Source organism: Topomyia yanbarensis, chromosome 1, assembly GCF_030247195.1.
Source record: "Topomyia yanbarensis strain Yona2022 chromosome 1, ASM3024719v1, whole genome shotgun sequence".
Lineage (NCBI taxonomy): Eukaryota > Metazoa > Arthropoda > Insecta > Diptera > Culicidae > Topomyia > Topomyia yanbarensis.
Window position 1 is genome coordinate 206,134,347 of NC_080670.1, and position 19,083 is coordinate 206,153,429.

General features: G+C 41.4%; 1 protein-coding gene across 1 annotated transcript in view; it reads right to left on the bottom strand.

Annotated features, from left to right (window-relative positions):
- Nucleotides 1-13,364: 13,364 nt before the first annotated feature.
- Nucleotides 13,365-19,083, bottom strand: part of LOC131689357 (programmed cell death protein 4) — a 42,345-nt gene continuing 36,626 nt past the window's right edge. The window contains exon 4 of the mRNA XM_058974390.1: nt 13,365-15,009. Coding sequence (XP_058830373.1) covers nt 14,934-15,009 — 76 coding nt within the window. The 3' untranslated portion in view covers nt 13,365-14,933. The remainder of the gene's footprint in view (nt 15,010-19,083) is intronic.

Below are 19,083 nucleotides of genomic sequence, written 5' to 3' on the forward strand. Positions count from 1 at the left end.
AGACTGGCGGAAAATTTTCTACGTAACATTGACCGACAATTCGGTCGTGTTTGTAATATTGCAATAATTGAATTACAGAAAACTATTGCATTTAACTTGGCAGGAATTGATTGAGAAAGTTGAATGCCACTCTCAAGCGGACCCTTGATATAAGGGTCAAATAGGCTGACCCGTCATTGCCGAAGCGTCAATGCCCTGTTTAAAACGTCTGCCAAATTGTTCGAACAAGCGATCCGTCGTAACGTGGATATTTTCAAGATAGATTCATATTCGTGTGGGGTCCATTTTACCTTGGAAACTATCCAGTTTGTCAAAGGTGTCTTATTTCGACTACTGTTTACCGTGTTTTTAGACAATTTTTCAAAATATGACAAATGTTGACGAGCTATGATTTTGTTTCTCGTTTCGTTCGTCTGCTTAGTTCATGATCCGATAGGTGCAATATTGTTCAGTTTTTTTTATCAAGATCCTGTTCAATTTTTTAGATCATTTCCCACTGAGAAACCTTTCAATGGAAAATCTTATCGTCCCCATCTTTAGCTAATTAATACAATAACAAAAAAAAAGAAACACTTGAAGCGACAATATTTTTTATTGTAAAAGGAAAGCCATTTTGAAAATGGAATCAAATTACAGTTGAATGTAGGGGACCCACAACCAAACTGAAAACTAGGTGTGGTAATTGAAAGGAATGAATTGAACGAGTGATGATTATTGGTTATGCAATGATACATTAACGCTGTGTAGTATATAAATAAACTAGACAACGAGTTACTGGAGGTGTACGAAATCCAAACAACAGTCCTTTGAATAAATGTATTCAGTTTTCGTTGTAATTGATCGTTGTTTAGTGATTCCCGATATCAATAAGATAAATATAAATAGTATAAAAAGGTTTACACTGACAGTGAGACAAAGTTGGTCGTTTTGAACACAGTTCTGCTAATTCGAATAGCGTAATTAATCCAGTTATTACGTTTAAATATCCTACTAGTTTACTAATTCGCGAACGAACGCGATATAAATGCTGTCCTTATCTCTTTGTTGCGACGATCATCGTTTGCCTTTTTCGGAACCTAATTTGCTTGGGACATTTCAAACTGTTTTCAATCGCACAATAAAGCTAGTAAATGTTAACCATCTCTGTACTGCAAAAACATACACACACACACATATTGGACCTACATGTCCGTTTTTCTGAATCAATACACCGATATTAAGAAAGCAAATTTTTACTTACTCGGGAAAACTAATCTATCCATACATACTATAATCGCCAATTTACTACTACTCATACCGATCATACTGAAATTCAAACCATCGCGGTGAGGGATCGCTATTTTAATCCTTCCGTGAATAATTCTGTACGAACGTTGACGAAGCTAAACAGAGGAAGAAGAAAAAAGCCGGCGTAAGTTACGTGTAGGAAGGTACAAAAATCATTACCTATAAATATTAACAACAGTTATTATAATATATTGAAATATACTATTGAATGATTTGACGAAAATTAGCTTACCCGTGTAGAGGGGTCATTTATTTTTATTGGTTTTTTTCTGAATCTATCCGAAGTAGAACAGCCAGTAGAATTCGGGATTCTGTCTCAATTGGCGGAATCCACAAAGGGAAACAAATCAGCGTCTCTTCCAGTAGTGTTTCAAGGGCTTCGTGGTCAGTTATTTACATTACTTTAAGGACTTTGTATAATACAAGCGAGCCACAACAAGCTCCTACGCCGCACACACCCCTCTCCCCTGCCCAACCATGTATCTGACATGAGCATATGTAAAAATACGTTTTTCAATGCACTAACCTTGCCGGTGTACCACGAAACTACTACTTGAGGAAGCTAGAACATTTTCCTATACAATCAACCCGAGATTTTGACGGAATTCCATCTGTAGCTCTTATTTTGTGCGAAAATATCACCGCTCTTCCCTTGGGGTTTCTTTTCGAAACACTCTTATTTTTCTTCTCATATTCAGTGCACTTTTTCAAATGCACTTTAATCACACACCTCTGCAAAAAACACACGCGAAACTTTAATCGTTTACTAACAAAGCTTCAATTTTTCTGCCAATGTGCAGATGACCGAAGGAAAATGTCCGAAAACTCCCATTTGTGCGTTTGAATTTTCACTTCGAGTTCCATTTTTTCTCAATGTAAACAAGCGCGTCGGTGCCTAGCAACAAGCGTGCGTTCCTGGCTTCTACATATCTTCAACTTAACATTGCCGTCAGCGGTTTCAGGCGTTGTGTATAGGCCTTCCGTAGAGTTCTACATTTGGCGGCCATTATAACAAATACACATTCTATACACTTTCTTGCTTGTGATAATTGTGCGTCAAAATGTTCGTTTTCAATACTGAGCTGTGATCGTGGATAGGGACGAACCAAGTTTTGCATTAAAGGATATGCTTCATCACTAATAATAGTCAATGCTGGGTCAGGAAACGGAATATCTGGAGAAATGCTTTTATTCTTTGGATAATTTGTATCTATCGGAGACACTGAATGTTCCCTCCATCACTCTGTTTACCATATCATCCAGAATAAATAATTTGGAATTTGCATCTGCGACTGCCTGTAGCGATGCCGAATGATACCGTTTGTAGTTGAAGTATATCGATCCTGCTCCGGTTGGGGGTTTTCCATAAATGGAACAACCGCTGTTTGGAAAGTTCCATTTTTTTACGAATACTCGTCAGCTACAGATCTAAACGTTTGCTTCGTTGGTTCTGGCATATAAATCGGTTGAAGAACTTCTCACAAAACATGGCACGTTTTGCGAACTATACAGGGAACTATTGATCGACCCGTACGAAAGGGAAATCCTAATGCAGTGTATGATGATCCAGTTGCAAGATATATGTAGACCAATTTTAGTCATACATTGTTTGTTTACAGTGAAACGAAACATTTCATAAATCAGAGTAACTATCAATCGTTCACAAGGAAATGTGAAAATGAGCAGAGATGTTTACTCGGTTGGGTTTTAATAGCGAATGAAAATAATTTGAAGTTACATGTGATTATATAGCTATTTCACAATATCAATGCCTACTGCCTTTTAACTGACTCACGCATCGGTGTGTTTCTCATCACCCCCTTTCAGCCCGAGCGTGTTTCTGTGCTTCTTGAATGAATCTGCTGGAAGACCCTTTGTGAATACATCGGCGACCTGTTGGTTTGTCGAAATATATTCAACTTTCACCAGTTTGTTTTGGATGCAGTCCTGGATAAAATTGTAGCGTATATCAAGGTGCTTAAGCCGCTTCTGGTTTCTCGGTTCTTCTGCTCTCCGGACACAGGACTGATTGTCCTCGTAGATGACCATCGGTGAGTTGAGATTGATTTCAAATTCGGAAAGTAAGATTACCTCACACGAAGCCTGACTGAGCGACACATATTTAGCATCAGTGAATGAGAGAGACACTGTGGTTTGCTTCCGTGTAGTCCATTACACCGTTCTCCCGAAAACTTGGAATAGGAATCCCGAGGTTGACTTTCGGTCGACGATATCGCTACCCCCATCAGCATCGGCAAAACCTTTTAACGGACTAGACTTGTGATCACGAATGTATACCAGAGAAATGTTCTTCGTTCCTTGGAGATAACGTAGGATCCTCTTTAAACATTTCCAGTGATCTTCTGAAGGGCCACTTTGAAAACGACTCAGGACGTTGACAGCCACGCATATGTCAGGACGGGAGGAGAGCATCAAATATGTCAAGCAACCCGTTAGTTCACGGTACGGATGTTGAACTGGTTTCTGATCATTCCTAAGCTTCTCAAGTTTCACGTTTGGTTTCAGTGGTGTTAACACTTGCTTACATCCCTCCATCTCAAACCTCTTCAAGAGGTCGAGAATATATTTTGTCTGGTTAATAACCAACGTACCTTGCTTCCAGTCACATTCGATGCGTAATCCCAGAAAGTGATTTAGCTCACTAAGATCCGTCATCGCGAATTCGGCAGATAATTTCGTCTTGATGTCCTCCAGCGTCTTCAATAAGTTTGAAGCTAAAAGTATGTCATCCACGTACAAAACAACATAGACGTTTATCTTCTTTTTCTTCAAAATGTATAAGCAGCTATCATATTGGGAACGTTGGAATCCAAGCTTCAAGATAAAATTGTTAAACCGGTCATTCCAGCTTCGCGGGGCCTGCTTCAACCCGTACAAGGATTTGTTTAGTTTGCAGACCTTCTTCCCCCTTTCAAATCCTGGTGGTTGATGCATGAAAGTTTCCTCTGTTAGGACACCGTTTAGGAACGCGGTGCGGACATCCATTTGGTGTAGACGCATATCTTGCTTAACAGCTACCGCTAGCATTATTCTTACAGTACTTATCCGAACTACGGGGGCATATGTTTCCTCGTAATCAAAACCATGCCTTTGTGAACACCCTTTCGCGACGAGCCGCGCTTTGTGTCTGCTAACAGATCCATCGGCATTGTGCTTTATTTTAAACACCCACTTACATGGAACAGGGCGACAGTCGACGGGAGGTTCAACAAGGTCCCACGTGTTATTTGCTTCCAGTGATCGCATTTCATCCTCGATCGCCATTTTCCACTCTGCCCTGTCATCACGTTTCATCAATTCCTCGATCGAATCTGGTAGATTTTGAATGTATTTCTCTGCATTTAAAGCATAGGCACCAAACACTTGATAATCAGAAAGTCCGGCGGATTGTTTTCGTACACGTTCGCTTCGTCTATGTAGTTGTTGTTCTACTTCATCTTCCTCTTCCATCGAGTTATCTTCTTCATCTGATGAAAACGATCCGCGTGGTACGTTGTCATTTGGACGAGGTAGTTCCGCTTGTTCTGAACTGCTGCCCGTACCTGATTGTTCCACTACAGCTGTGTTTAGGCGCGGTTCCGATTCATCTACTGATTCGTTCGAAACCAAATGATCCGAGGTGTAGATTAGCGTGGTTTTTGGTTTTGCTTCCTCATTGACAACATCAAGAGAAACGAACACGTTCCGCTTGACAGGATCCCATAGTCTGTGTCCGTTTACAGCATAACCGACAAAGAAAGTAATTTTGCTTTTGTCGTCAAGTTTAGTTCTTTTCTCCTTCGGGACATGCGCGTAAGCCCTGCTTCCAAACACGCGCAGCAGACACGTTGGGCTTGTCTCCAAACCACATCTCATAGGGGGTCACAGCTTCTCGCAATGCTGAAGTTGAGCTTCGATTGATCAGGTACACCGCTGCTTGCACTGCCTCGTTCCACATGTGCCGTTTGAAACCAGAATCGTCCAACATTGCCCGAGCTCTTTCCATTATGGTCCGGTTCATGCGCTCCGCAACTCCGTTTTGTTGTGGCGTGTAAGGAGCAGTTGTTTCTATCACAATACTGGCTTTTTCGCAGTACGCTTGAAACTCATCATTTACGTACTCACTTCCGTTGTCGCAGCGAATTCGAGCTATCCTACGCTCAAATTGAACAACCGCCATCGCGGAGTATTTTTTGAATGCTTCGAATTCGTCCCTTTTTGTTTAAAGTATGTAGACCGCCGTGAAAAGCGTGAAGTCGTCAATAAAGCTTACGTACATTTTTTCACCATTCCACGCTGCTGGCTTGAATGGTCCGCATACATTCGTGTGCACCAGCTCCATAGGTCGAGTTGATTTTGCTCTGGGTGCTCCATTAAACGGCAGTCTTGTCTACTTCCCCTTCATGCACGATTCACACACATTTTCGTCTACTTTCAGGCCTTCCAGCTCTAGACCTTCCACCATCCTGGCACGCACCAGTTTCTCCAAGCCAGTATTTCCGATTTGGCCATATCTGCGATGCCACAAAAACATCTGATTCCGAGAATCTGTAACAAGCGCCGACGCATCCGACGGGTACAACAGCTCCACATTAAGTTCGAACAATTTTGATTTGCGAGATGCAGTACAGACTCGCGATCCGTCATCCGTCAAACATGGTGCGCATCCCGCGCTCTCCGACACGCTTCACGGAAAACAAGTTGAGCATTAAATCAGGAACGTACAGAACCTCGTGAACAACACAACGTATCTTCTTCTCACCCACCCTCGCCAGCATCCTTATTTCGCTAGCGTAGTGACTGATGAGCTGCTGTCCAGATTTGGCCACACTGACGATAACCGGTTGTTCTAACTTATACACGTTGTGGAGAATCTTCCTTTCCTTTACCATGTGTTCGGATGCTCCACTATCGAGGATCCAACGAAAATCATCTTTAGTGGCGTCGTTGGTAGTCAAAAAGGCCACATCATGGTCAACGTCAGCAATGTTGGCCTTTTCCTTGTTTCTTTTCCTTTGTTTACTGGCATTCCTTTCCATTTTGTGCTCCTGCTTTCGCATATTTCCGGGACAATCTGCTCTCTTGTGACCAGGCTTACCACATGCATGACACGTAAAAACGAATTTCCCGCTTCAACCGACAAAGGCTGTGCTGGACTCCGATTTGACTTCACCCAGCTATCGCTTCACACCTTCGCTCAGCAACCTGGATTTAACAAATTCCAATGAACATTGCTCCGCTGGAAGTCTCTAGCACCGTAATCAACTGATCATATGACTTAGGCATCGATTGTAGCAAATTGAAAACGACCCCTTTTTCATCGAATTTTACTCCGGCGGATTCCAGATCTCGAATATTCGTTTCGAACGTTATTATGTGCTCTTCCAGTGAACGAGTTTCGTCGTATTTCAGCACCGCCATTTGCTTGACCAAATAGAAGATTCCAGCAACTCCAACGTAGTCCATATCTCTTTCGGGGACACTTTCCCTTTGATAAAATCGAGGTGCGAGTCCGCGGTTTTTGTGGATTAAGACCGATTTGCATATGGCGGTTGCTTCCGCCGTTCACGCAGTATTTCCTGCTCCGTTTTTATCACCACGGAATCTTCTGCCAAATCGACAAAATACTCCTCTTCCGCCAAACTCTTTCGAATACAGTGCACCAAGCCCAGCTCTTCAAGGTATGCTTTCATCCGGTAGCTCCGGTTTGAGAAGTTCGTGCCGTTGAACAGGTATACGCGTTGCGTTCTTTCTTCCTCCATCGCTGCTTCGTTTCCGGATGGCTTCCGTTTAAAAATTCCACTTCCGACCGACTTTACTTCAATCGCATGATTTTCACCTTGCTCGTGAAAAAAATTTCTTTGCGAGAAAACAACCGTTACTATGCCAACCAGTCTGCTGCAATGCCCAGCGCGACTGGTTTTAATAGCGAATGATCAATGATCTGAAGTTACATGTGATATATATATATATATATATATATATATATATATATATATATATATATATATATATATATATATATATATATATATATATATATATATATATATATATATATATATATATATATATATATATATATATATATATATATATATATATATATATATATATATATATATATATATATATATATATATATATATATATATATATATATATATATATATATATATATATATATATATATATATATATATATATATATATATATATATATATATATATATATATATATATATATATATATATATATATAGCTTTTCCAGAATATCTATGCCTACTGCCTCTTAATTGAATCACGCTTCGGTGTGTTTCTCATCAATTAAAACAGTAAATAAGTTTGCATGTCATTTTCGTCCATCATCCGAAGACGTACCTATGGCTTACGTAGCTATGTCTGAACCTGAATTTGTCCGCAACACAACTCAAGTTCCAGCTGCCATCTAGTTCAACGAACTTTTGATTCCTTTCAACTTCTGAATCTCGTTGAACTTTCTCCTCGAACTCGAGCCTGGCTAGCTCAGTCGGTAGAGCATGAGACTTAATCTCAGCGTCGTGGGTTCGGACCCCCACGTTGTAATTTTGAAAGAACGGCTAGCTGACCCACAAACGAAAAGCGAAGTAAAGTGCATGAGGAAAGGGAGAAATTTATGCTGACTTACCGCTCAACCGTTGTGACTTCCTCGCGTTGCTCTCCTGGGTACAGGGTATCCGGTGTTCGGCCAGAATACATAATCATCTGCCACTTCCCAAACGATTCTGCTGGTATTGTTTTCGCCGGTATTTTCCTTGAATCAGATGTATCATAAACACTCATCGTCGTCGTCTTGGATAATGAAAACGGTGAAGTAGTGCGTGAGTTCATGAAGGATACCAATAGTACTAATTTGTACAAGAACCTTCGCGAAGCACTCATCTATTTGACACATCTGGATTACGCTGACACCGAGCGTATCATGACGGAGAAGCTGTGTGATCAGATGAACGGCTCTAAGTTTTTGTGGAAAAAAAAACTTGAACACACTGTGCTGGGCTATCGGTTCGATTTCCGGTGCCTTTTTCGAGGACGACGAAAAACGGTTCCTGGTTACGGTAATCAAGGAGCTGTTTGGACTCGCTCAACCGTACAACGCACTCCCACTTATACTGCCTTTCGTCTGGATCTCGGTGGGCCATCCACACTCCACCGGTTCAGAAAACTTCTGACCCATGCGGTTTATTCCTTGACAGCTCCAGTGCTGCCGTCATCCCGCGATTGATAGCCGACTTCGCGGGTGGAGTGCGTTCACGCCTCCTGTCTTTTTGACTGCGTGCTACACACTACCGCCTAACACCTCATTATTGCACTTATGATTACCCTTTACCCACTTTAAACGTAGCAAGCTTACCGAGTGCATACCCTGCTGTGCAGGGCATCATGCTATTTTGTAGTTTATGTAGTTAATGATTGCTCAAAACTAGTGCTAGCTGCATCTTCGCGTTTAATTTAAACCCCGCCACAGACACCCGAGGACTTCCTCCGTGTCGTGTAGATTCTCAATACGTTGGATACAAAACTGACTTCTCAAAATGGTCCCTTAGTTTATCCTACATTACACGAGTTATTTTTGTGTTTTTATCCTGATTGACTTCCACCAAAAGCCCGATCGTGAATCGTACCTGCCAGATATCTTACAGCAACCGATCCCTTGGTCCCAATGGTGGTTACTTAGGTTAGGTACATTCAAGGAGAGATAAAATTTTCCTTTTAATCGTATTGTGGAACCCGAATACTGTGACAGTACTGTTAAGGATACGCTTCCATCTTGTAACAGTGCTCTGGTGACCATCAGGAATCAGTGAAAGGTACTCGCAGGAGCTGTGAAACTCGAATGCGGGATTGAAGACCCAGGCGTCCGAGAATTTGAGAACAGTCCACTCTAGCAGACAGTAAGTCCGAAACGAATAGTACTCGAGATCAGTCCCTCCAGATGCTGAGTTTCGACATATATTAACTGACAACGGCTTTCGTATATTCAGAACGGAACAAAATTCTTGTGTTAAGCGAACCAACAGTATACGTCCCTTAAGTTTTTCGCTATTCGGAAGATAAACCCTAGCTGTCTTTATGCCTTATCCACGATGTATGAAGTATGTGGTTTGAGATCCTTGACGTGAGAGTGTCGTGGAATGCTCGATTCGAACAAATGGTAGTCAAACTGGATCGGATGGCGTTCCAGTACGAACGAGACGATTGAGCATTCACTCAACACCATTCAGTTTAGTTTAGATTACACCGCTTACTAATGCTGTTCATTTCACTCCTGTAGCCTAAACGATCAACTTCTACTCACTTAACATCGTATGTATCTTTCATCATGTTTTCTGGCATGAATTTAGTTACTCATTGCTGAATTGGCTTATCATACCTTTGAAATGGCTGTAAAAATTGGAGACTGTACGACCTCTCCATTCGCTGCCATCTCTGAAGTACCTCAAGGCAGTCATCTTGATTCTTTGTTGTTTTTACTCTACCTGTATAATGACCACTGTATCAAAACACCTACTGATGCTGAATTTCTGCAATCCCAATTGGATATCTTCATAAACTGGTGTAGAGTCAACCGAATGGCGCTGAATACCTCTAAATGCTTAGTTATCTCTTTCACCCGCAAACATTCAACAGTCAAGTTCGACTATATTTCGCGGACTGTTCTACAATGAGTATCGTTCGTCAAGAACAAGTTTTGCTGGATTCCACGGAAGAATCCGCGGCGTGAAAAGCCTTATTAGTCTTTTTTATTCTTTCAGCTTTCGTTTTCTTCTACGTTAAGCTGCTCTACTACTTTCAAATCGAATAGCCCTAACTTCCTCATGGACTCTGGTTCGACGTTGTTAGTGTATGCAGGTCTATAAAGGACGCAGGTCATCCATCAAGGCGTCTGACTCGTACTTCAGAAGCTCTATAGCGATTACCATCTAAATCCAGCACAGTTTTGTTTTTAGTTTTCCTCACAATGTATTCTATTTTTTCTCCTATTGGGTACAGTCCGCTCTCATCCGGCGATTCTTCGTGTAACTGATCGATTTCAAAATTTCCCTCCATTTTTCATTCCTCTGCTAAATGTTTAGGTACTTTCTCCGCCGTGCATCCTTCTCCCACTGTGACTTTTAATAAAGCAGAATCGTCATTCGATTTAGCTTTTTTCAGTTAACTAAACATTTAACGTTAAACTTTCTCCTGCAAATGTTGATTTTCCTACTCTTCTTTAGCTTTCCATGCCTGTTTTCTTTCTTTCTTCCTTTCTTCATCTCTCCTGTTCGCCAATAACCGTTGTCTTGCAAAAAATTACGTTTAGATGCTGCGACTCTCCTTGGCGTTTGAGGCGAACCAGCCTTTCTAATGGTAGCCTCCACCGCAGTTTTTTCGCATTCTCCATTCCGGACCTCATTGTTTCTATCGTCGGTGGAACAGTTTGAATATTCGTTAATTGTTTATCTAGTTCGTTTTGGGGTATTTTTCGCGACATTCCTCATCAACCCTTAACAATTACAATCGCACTCTACTTTGTTTTCTTAAAATGTTATTCGTTTTAAAATCGGTATTTTTTGCTCTTTTTAAATAGCATGCTAACACTTTAAGATCTCTCTGAATCTGATAATGATAATACAGAATAATGATTCTATTTTGTGCATTAAAATATGATCAATTTGCGAATGGAATTTTTGTTAGCTGAACGTGAGTTGCTCAAAGTACCACAATCTTTTAATTTAAATCTCTTTAAACCAGATTCTTCAGCATAATGCCATTATCATTGGATATATCGTTGTGTAAGTTTTTACTAACCCACGGCTAATCATCGTCAACTAGATCATTACGACCCAATCGTGCATTAAAGTCGTCTAGAAACATTACCTTTTACTTTTGTTGTCAGGTAACTTGATTATGAAATGATTCAGTGCGTCGAATTCTCCATTTGTTCCCACTTTCGTTCTTCGTACATAGGCCGATATGACCAAAAATGGTTTCAAGAAGACATCGCATTTGTATGACCAGCCATTGGTACTTATCCTCCTCAAACAATCTCCCTTGAACATGACCGCCTTGTGAATTAATATTCCTGTTCCTCCGCTCATACGATCCCATTCTTCAGAACCAATTATGTTGAACCAATGATAGATAACCGTGTTCACCGTGCAGTTTCCTAACCTCGTTTCCTGTGACGCCACAATCTTGTATTCAGCTTTCGCAAAGAAATAATTTAACGTTTCTTGTTTCTCTCGATCAGAACATCCTCCAACATTCCAGTTCTCTAGTATAACACGATCGCACTTTTTGTGATCCCTGCGACGTCAAATGATGGAAGGATTGACCGGGTATTTATTTGAGATGCATTAATCGTATTACGGTTCTGCCACTCCGCCAGCATAGGTTATTATTTATATGATGTTACATCAATTAATGTCTGATTTTATGATTAACAATCCTCCTCGATTACACTCGGTCCGCGGCTGCCTCTCTCCACCCACGATTACGCCCGATACCTTCCAGATCTTGCTGCACCTGGTCAGCACACCAAGCTCGCTGCGCTCCTCGTCGTCTTGTACCCGCCGGATTTGAGCCGAAAACAAATTTTAGCAGAGCTGTTGTCCGGCATTCTCGTGACGTGCCCTGCCCATCGTATCATTCCGGTTTTAGGCTACCTTCTGGATACTTGGCTCGCTGTAGAACCTGGCGAGCTCGTGATTCATTCTTCGGCTCCACACACCATTCTCCTGAACGCTGCTAAAAATAGTCCTAAGCTCACGGCGGTTGAAGACACCGACTGCTTGCAGCTCCTCCTCGAGCATGGTCTAGGCTTCGTACCTGTAGAGGACCACTGGTCTTATCAGCGTTCTGTGCATGGTTCATTTAGTGGTCCTTATTCTTTGCCATAATTTTCGTCGATTGAACCGGTTCGTATAATCTCGTTGATTGTTCTTGTTTATTTTTTTATGGTTGGTTTACAAGGCCTGACTCCAACCCCCTAAATTTCCGGGGGACCATGGGTGAATAGTTTAGCTTAGAGTCCCTCGCTGACACTCAGACAATGATCAGCCGCCCCTAACATAGGGAACAGACGCTCCGCTCCAGGTTTGCCGGAGAAAACCCCTCCTTCTCTATTTGCGTACAACCATAGTTTCCACCGGGGGTTCGTTTCCCGATCTCTACTATAGTTGCTCGTACTTGGGTCAGTATGGAACGGAGGTAGGGATAGGAGCTGCATGGGCGTAAGCTAAGGACCACAAATAGTGGGGTCTAATTTATTCATTCAGATGCGCAATACCCAGCCATTTACCACCAGCATAGGTACAGGGGGTATGTGTTCTTGTTTCGTTCAAATTATTTTGTGTTCTAAAATTCAGGTGTTGCACAACTAAGTCATAATGGTTTCTTTCAGCGTATCTTGATCTTCTTCCAACTACCCGGTCTGCTATTTCCTTATATACGTCCAGTCTACAGTTATAAATCGCTGTCGGTACCAAATGACTTCCAACTAGTTTAATTTCAATGTAAACACCTTCAACTATAGGGTACTGCATCATTCTGGAACTTTTTGAATACGTAAACAAGATTGCAGGCCAGACGTTAGGGTATCCCTTAGCATCAATCCGCTACCAGATGCACGTGCCGATGGGCTATCAGAAAGCATTTCGAGATCCTTAATCTACCAATTCATAAGCATAAAAATTTGTAGACTAAGCTCACCGACAAGCTCACAAGCTTCCAACCTAATTCTCGAACGATTCTAAAAGAAAAAAAAAATTGAAAAAAAATAAATTGTTTAAGGCTTCTTATTTAAAATAAACATACTACCATCGCATTGAAGTCTGAGACATCACAAACTTCGTCACTCGGCAATCGTCCTTCCTCTTCAGTAGTTTCGAATCTTTCCGCTTGCAACAACTCGCTAATATTAGCCAGGAAAAAGGTCCCAGAACAATCACCATCGAACTGAAAGCTAACTTCTTTCATCGGTCTGTCATCTTCAAGCTGCCTCCGAGGGACGAGTGATACTCCACCAACGGCTGCATCCAAACCAGCGCTGTCGTTTATATTTTTTACTATGCTTAATAATTGCATACTTTTATTTCCATGATTTCTTTGCATTTTCAGTTTGCAAGTTTACTTCAGTACGATATAGTCTATGAATTAGGAATATTAACATGAACGATTTCGGTTTTTCTTTATATAATTCACTGGAAATCGAAAACTACGACCTCAGATGTGTCAAAGGTTATCATTATCCATTAAGGAAGAGGGGGGAAGAGTAAGGACAGGCAGCTATCCACAACTAAAGCGAAATTCAAGGCAAAAATTAAAAAACGAAAATAAAGAACGAAGAAAAAACATTATTTTTACAATATACCTTCCTCACAACGCTTATTATACTTCATGTTACGATTAGTTTTTTTTATCCCGCAAATAGAATCGTTAAAGCAAATATAAGAATCAAAACAGACAATATAGCGAATATGTAAGTAGTCAGGTAGCATATTTTTTCTTATCATAGTTGTAATGATGATGATTGGGTGGTGTCTGCCTTCTTTGAATCGTACACAAAAAAAAATCAAATTTAAAACAAATTAGTAGAACTTTCCGCGCAGAACCCGATCCGACACAAATTCACAAACTAATCGATGAAAAAATGCTGACGTAACAGTGCCGTCCCTTCTCTCGAACAAAAACGTAAATTTCATAGAACTGACCTACCTCAAAAAAGATTTGAAAGAAACAAACCTCTAATTCCGACGGATGAAGGGGATCCACCGATTGTTGGCGGAGTGCCAAAACAAGCAAATAAAAATTAACGCCTACTGTCTGTGTGCTGTCAAAGTTCAAACTGACGGGAGTAAATTTATTCTCAGATTGGATCTCCTCCTTCCAGTGTTCGCGCGTGCTGGGGGCGACGCGATATCACTTCAATTTTAGATAAATATATGCGCAAAATGGTTTCAATACCTTCCTTTCAGTTTCTGAATAAATCGAATAGAACGTTCGCCTGCCTTCTGCTGATGCTGCTTGCTTGCTCAACTTCCACCGAATACTTTTCTAGTAGCAAATGATGTAAATCGAATAAAAGAGATGTTATTTTGTCTACGTTTGCCTTACTGATACTAAAAAAAAAAACGAGTGCCCTTGTCCTCCCGGCTGCTAATCCTGCTCTGAGGGGGACTTTTAACCGCGTGGGGTAGGTTGGAAAATTTTTGCACCTGACACAACAAACTACTTCTCGTTCTTTTTTCTTCTCGACACAGGTAGATTGAGTAAATATGTATAGTAATTCTAGTTGCTGGTTGAAACACTTCCTTCAAATCTCACTTTTTACTTCCACCGAGTAAGTGACACGTCGTCTTTGGATGTCAGCCCCCGGGGCGGGGGTTTTGCAGTTCCATCAATATAATTCAATGCAGGTCTGTATGTGTGAATCAAATATAGAGCCGTGTGTGTGTGTGGATGTAGAGACGTATAGGCACAGCGAAGACGCTGACGACGGCGTTGCGTTTTCCATTTCAATCTTTATAAGCAAAAAAAAATCTGAGGTGTCGAATTGTTACTTTAGCTGCTGCTGCTACTGCTGGCACTGCAATCGGTGCGCTCGCGCATGTCTCGGGGGTTCTTAAAAGTCGCGGGCACACAAATTGACCGGCTTGATGCGACCGCCGTCACCTTCGGAGACGAAGCGTTTGCGGCCTCTGAAAAAAATAAATGAGAGGTGGTTCGTTAGTTAAAGGTGTTTTTTTTGTTTGGTCATGTTAAAGGAAATTTTTTTATCATGATGAAAAAAGCTGATCAAATACAAAATTACGCTTTGATCAGCTTTTTAATTTGGTTTTGCTGTCTGGTCAGATCGTTAAGTACAGTCTTCGCTACGATTAATAGTCCAATGGACTTCCACAAGGAAGTCACCTCGTCCCCTGAATGTTCTCCTCTTACTTCAAAACTGTTGCAAAGATTGGACAAACGATGCAGTAAATTCTGCATTATGACAGATCGATTTTTCGCACGAATATATAAAACACATTCGTCCAAAACAGCTATCCGTCTTCTTGCAGAATAAAACTGAAAGAGCATTTTCAAAACTATAATTAGTAACGATTTCAGTCATTCACAAGCTGCGTAGTTTCTTACTCCGTTGAAGGTCATCTAGCAATAGCTGGCGCCAACTATTTTAACTATGAGCTGCTACAGACTTGAGAACCTGTACCAGGAAGTAGGAAGCAAATCCGAATGCTAACAAGAACTTTCAAATTGGCAATTCAAAACAGAAACTAGATGCCGGTCGTTTTTAAAACTCAGACACACTGTCCGATCAAAGCGATTAAACCCAACGAAGATGAGAACAGTCCGTAAATAATAACAACAAACCCTTCCCAAAGTTATGTAATTACAAATCAGCCGTCTCGTTGTTTAGTTTTTTTTTTCATTTAATTCATTTCCCCTTTCTACACCGGCCGGAGGAGAGTCCGAATGTGCGAAAACTAGTTTGCGCTGCACACGGTCTACACCAACAAAGAAACGTGACTGGACCCGAGGTAAGGCACGGTGGTGGCGACGGCAGTGGTGGCCAGCCTGCTGCCAACATATGAAGGATCAGCGAAGCGAAGGGCGTATAACCTAACCGGTTCTTCGCGTCTCTAATGGTGGTTCTGCTACCCGCGGGTCCCGCGACTAACCATGGATCTCCTCGATCTCCCCATCCGAGTGATGTTGGAAAGTACACAAACACTCGCTCACAGAGGGACTATGGTCCGGTTGGTCGCGAATAAACATAATCGGTCCCGCGCACACAACCTCTACCGGGTGGTGGAACGTGAGGAGTTCGTTCGTTCGCTCGAAACCGGTTGCCGATGTGTGTGCATTTGGTATAAACAAATTTGCTGTTTTGTGCAAAGAGACACACGAGAGTAAAATTTCGCGTGCTGCTGCGGAATAACAAACACTCGACCGCAGTGAGTGAAAAAAATAGAAAGAAAAAAATGCCGGTTTCTTGCCGGTTTTGAACAAAAAAGAAGGGTGCATCGTGTGTTCGCTTGTACGGCCGTCACCGCCTACAGTTCGACGAGTTAGTTGGGTTTCAACTTTGAATCAATCAATCAATTATCTCTATTGATTTGAAACAGATTTTTTCTGTATTCGGAGTTCTCTTGGCGGATGAAGGCTCTGTGCGCTGACGAACCGAGCCTCACTACTGATCGATGGAATGATGAATGTTTCAGCTAACAACAGATAACACCCAGGTTGGAACGAAACGTGGCAACGCAGCCTGACCAGCGTGGTGATGTCACACAGCCTACCTCAGGGGGCTCAATTCAAGAAGCATTCTTGATGTGGAGAGTGGTGGTAGCCACTTACAACGGCGCCATATGTGGAAAAATTGCACCGAAAGAGATCTGAGTTGAAATATATGTATTTCGCAAACGAAATCGGTTCATGGTAGTAGCTCTGCATGCTTGCTCCGGGGCAAAGAGTCTCCAATATATCGTGCTTTCTCTTTCTCAACGTAAAAGTGCATCTGATTGATTTTTGCTTGCGGATCGCAGTTCTGCGATCGCTGCTCTACACGTCGAATATTAATGAATAATCTGTTTTAGCGCTTCCGATGGATTCGTTAACTGGTAATCAAATTTGGAAGCAGGGTGTACAGGACTCGGGGGAACGTTTTACAGCATGTTGAAGCGATTCGGATCGCCAGGATGGTTTGATGTAAGCAGGTTTCCTGTATTTACCAGTCTCAAGATCACCCCAGCTTGTCGTTGTAACTCTGCTAACAGTTTTACATTTTTCGGTTCCTTACTATTTCCCATGCACTCCTGAAACAAATTCGTTTGAGATTATCAATTCAGTGAACATATTATAATTGTTAGTTTAACGTCTATGGATCTCGGTGGAATCGTGCTAGCTGACAAGACATTGAAAGTTTCCAGCTTAAAAAATACTTTTTTCACTTCAACCAAAAAACAGACCCAAAAGTCAAGGCTAACTATGCCACCTGAAAATGTTTAATGTACACGCAACCATAAAATAACCTAGAGAATAAGTTCTTTTAACTTAAATTTGGGTACTTTTGAGCTGTGCGTCGCTTTCGCACTTATTAGTGTTGTCAAAAACAAAACGAGAGATTCGACTCAGTCGAGGTCTTCCGTGCAGTAAGGTACTTTTAAGTTGTTTGGGATATACTCAAAATTAAGTAAATTCAACTTAAATTTAAGTAAATTAAACTCAAGGTTGAGTTATTATTTTTGCTGTAGTTAAATGGAAATTACCTTCAACACGGTTTACCTAATTTTACCTTCCTGCACGATACCACGAGATTGAGTCAAAAGTACTGAATTTTAGGTAGTTTTTCGGTGGCGTGTACTGGAAAACAGCTATTTTTTTGTTTTCACTGTCGTTTGGCGTCTATTGACAAGACTGTTTCAATACTTCAATCTCATTTGAATTCTACAGAATCAATATTTTCATGTCCTTTCCTTATTTCTGCTCAGGTAGGGTCCGTTCAAAGCACATAAACATAAATTTTGACAACAAATCGATTATGATCAATATATCAATGGTGTGAGGGTATCGTGAAAATATTGATGCTCTAGAATTCAAACAGGATTGACGTATTGAAGCAGTCTTGTCACCATTTTTATTGTCAATATCCTTGCCTCATGTACGGTCTGCGTAAGACCGTGTTCGGTCCATCTCGACGCATAGCGTGTTTTGGGGGGTAGCCAGATGCTCAAGGTTCAACCGAAATGTACGCCTTTTATTTTTAATTATGGAATTCGCGTTTCGACTCATCAGAATCCGACACTAACTTGGTGACAGGATTAGGCTAGCGCCGGATTGATGCCAGCTTAAAAAAAACGGAGACACTGTCAGAGTTTGTATGGATACAAACCACCTCAGTTTGGATAGTCTTACGTGACACATTGTAGTCCTTAGCCGTTTGGTGCATGGATCTGGTCGGATTGCGACGTATTTTGTTGGCCACAGCTTTAATCAAGGTCTCTGTCCTTACATAGCGAGGCTTTTGCGATTCTGGACGACTAGATGCTTCACGTCCATCTTGCAATCTTTTCTTCCATCGCTAGACAAATTTTGGATCCACAACGAGCAGCTTCGTTAAGTCTCCAACGGATTTCTGTTTCATTAATAGTTTCAAAACTGTACAGCGCTTGGATTCGTACTCCATGGTTCTGAAATTTCACAATATCACTAAGCAATTATTACATTCATTTTTTCACAAAAGAAAGCATTTCCACATAATTGATTTGCTCCCAACAGATCAAAAAAAATGCCACCCTGTCCATTGAGGGTTTTTTTTCCCGTCTGTTCTTTCGTTTCCAACATCCATCGCTATGAGAGCGATTCCTATCCAGATTTGGGCCTTTGGCCTTGTAATTTTATTATTTTGATTTTTGTCGCCTCTAGTTTTTGACCTCCTCGATGTATCCTGCTGAAGGTGAGGGTTTGAGCGATTTTGACTTCCAAATGTTCGTAGTTTTTGTTTGGAGAGATGATTGGTTCATCTTATTTGCCGTTTCTTCTAGGTTTGCGTCCAAGGCCAACACAGCAAAGCCGTCTGCGAACTGGACTCGTTTGCAGTCCTCTACCACCGGTTTATGCAGCGGTGCTTGATAGAAGTGGAACAGCGTTGTGGAGCTCGTGCATCCTTGGTGTAGTCCTTCACTCGTTAGTGCGGTCATTTCGTCGGGTTTCGTCTTCTCTCCGGCTTAGATAGAAAGCTTGTTTGGGATTCCGGAGCAGGTCAATACTTT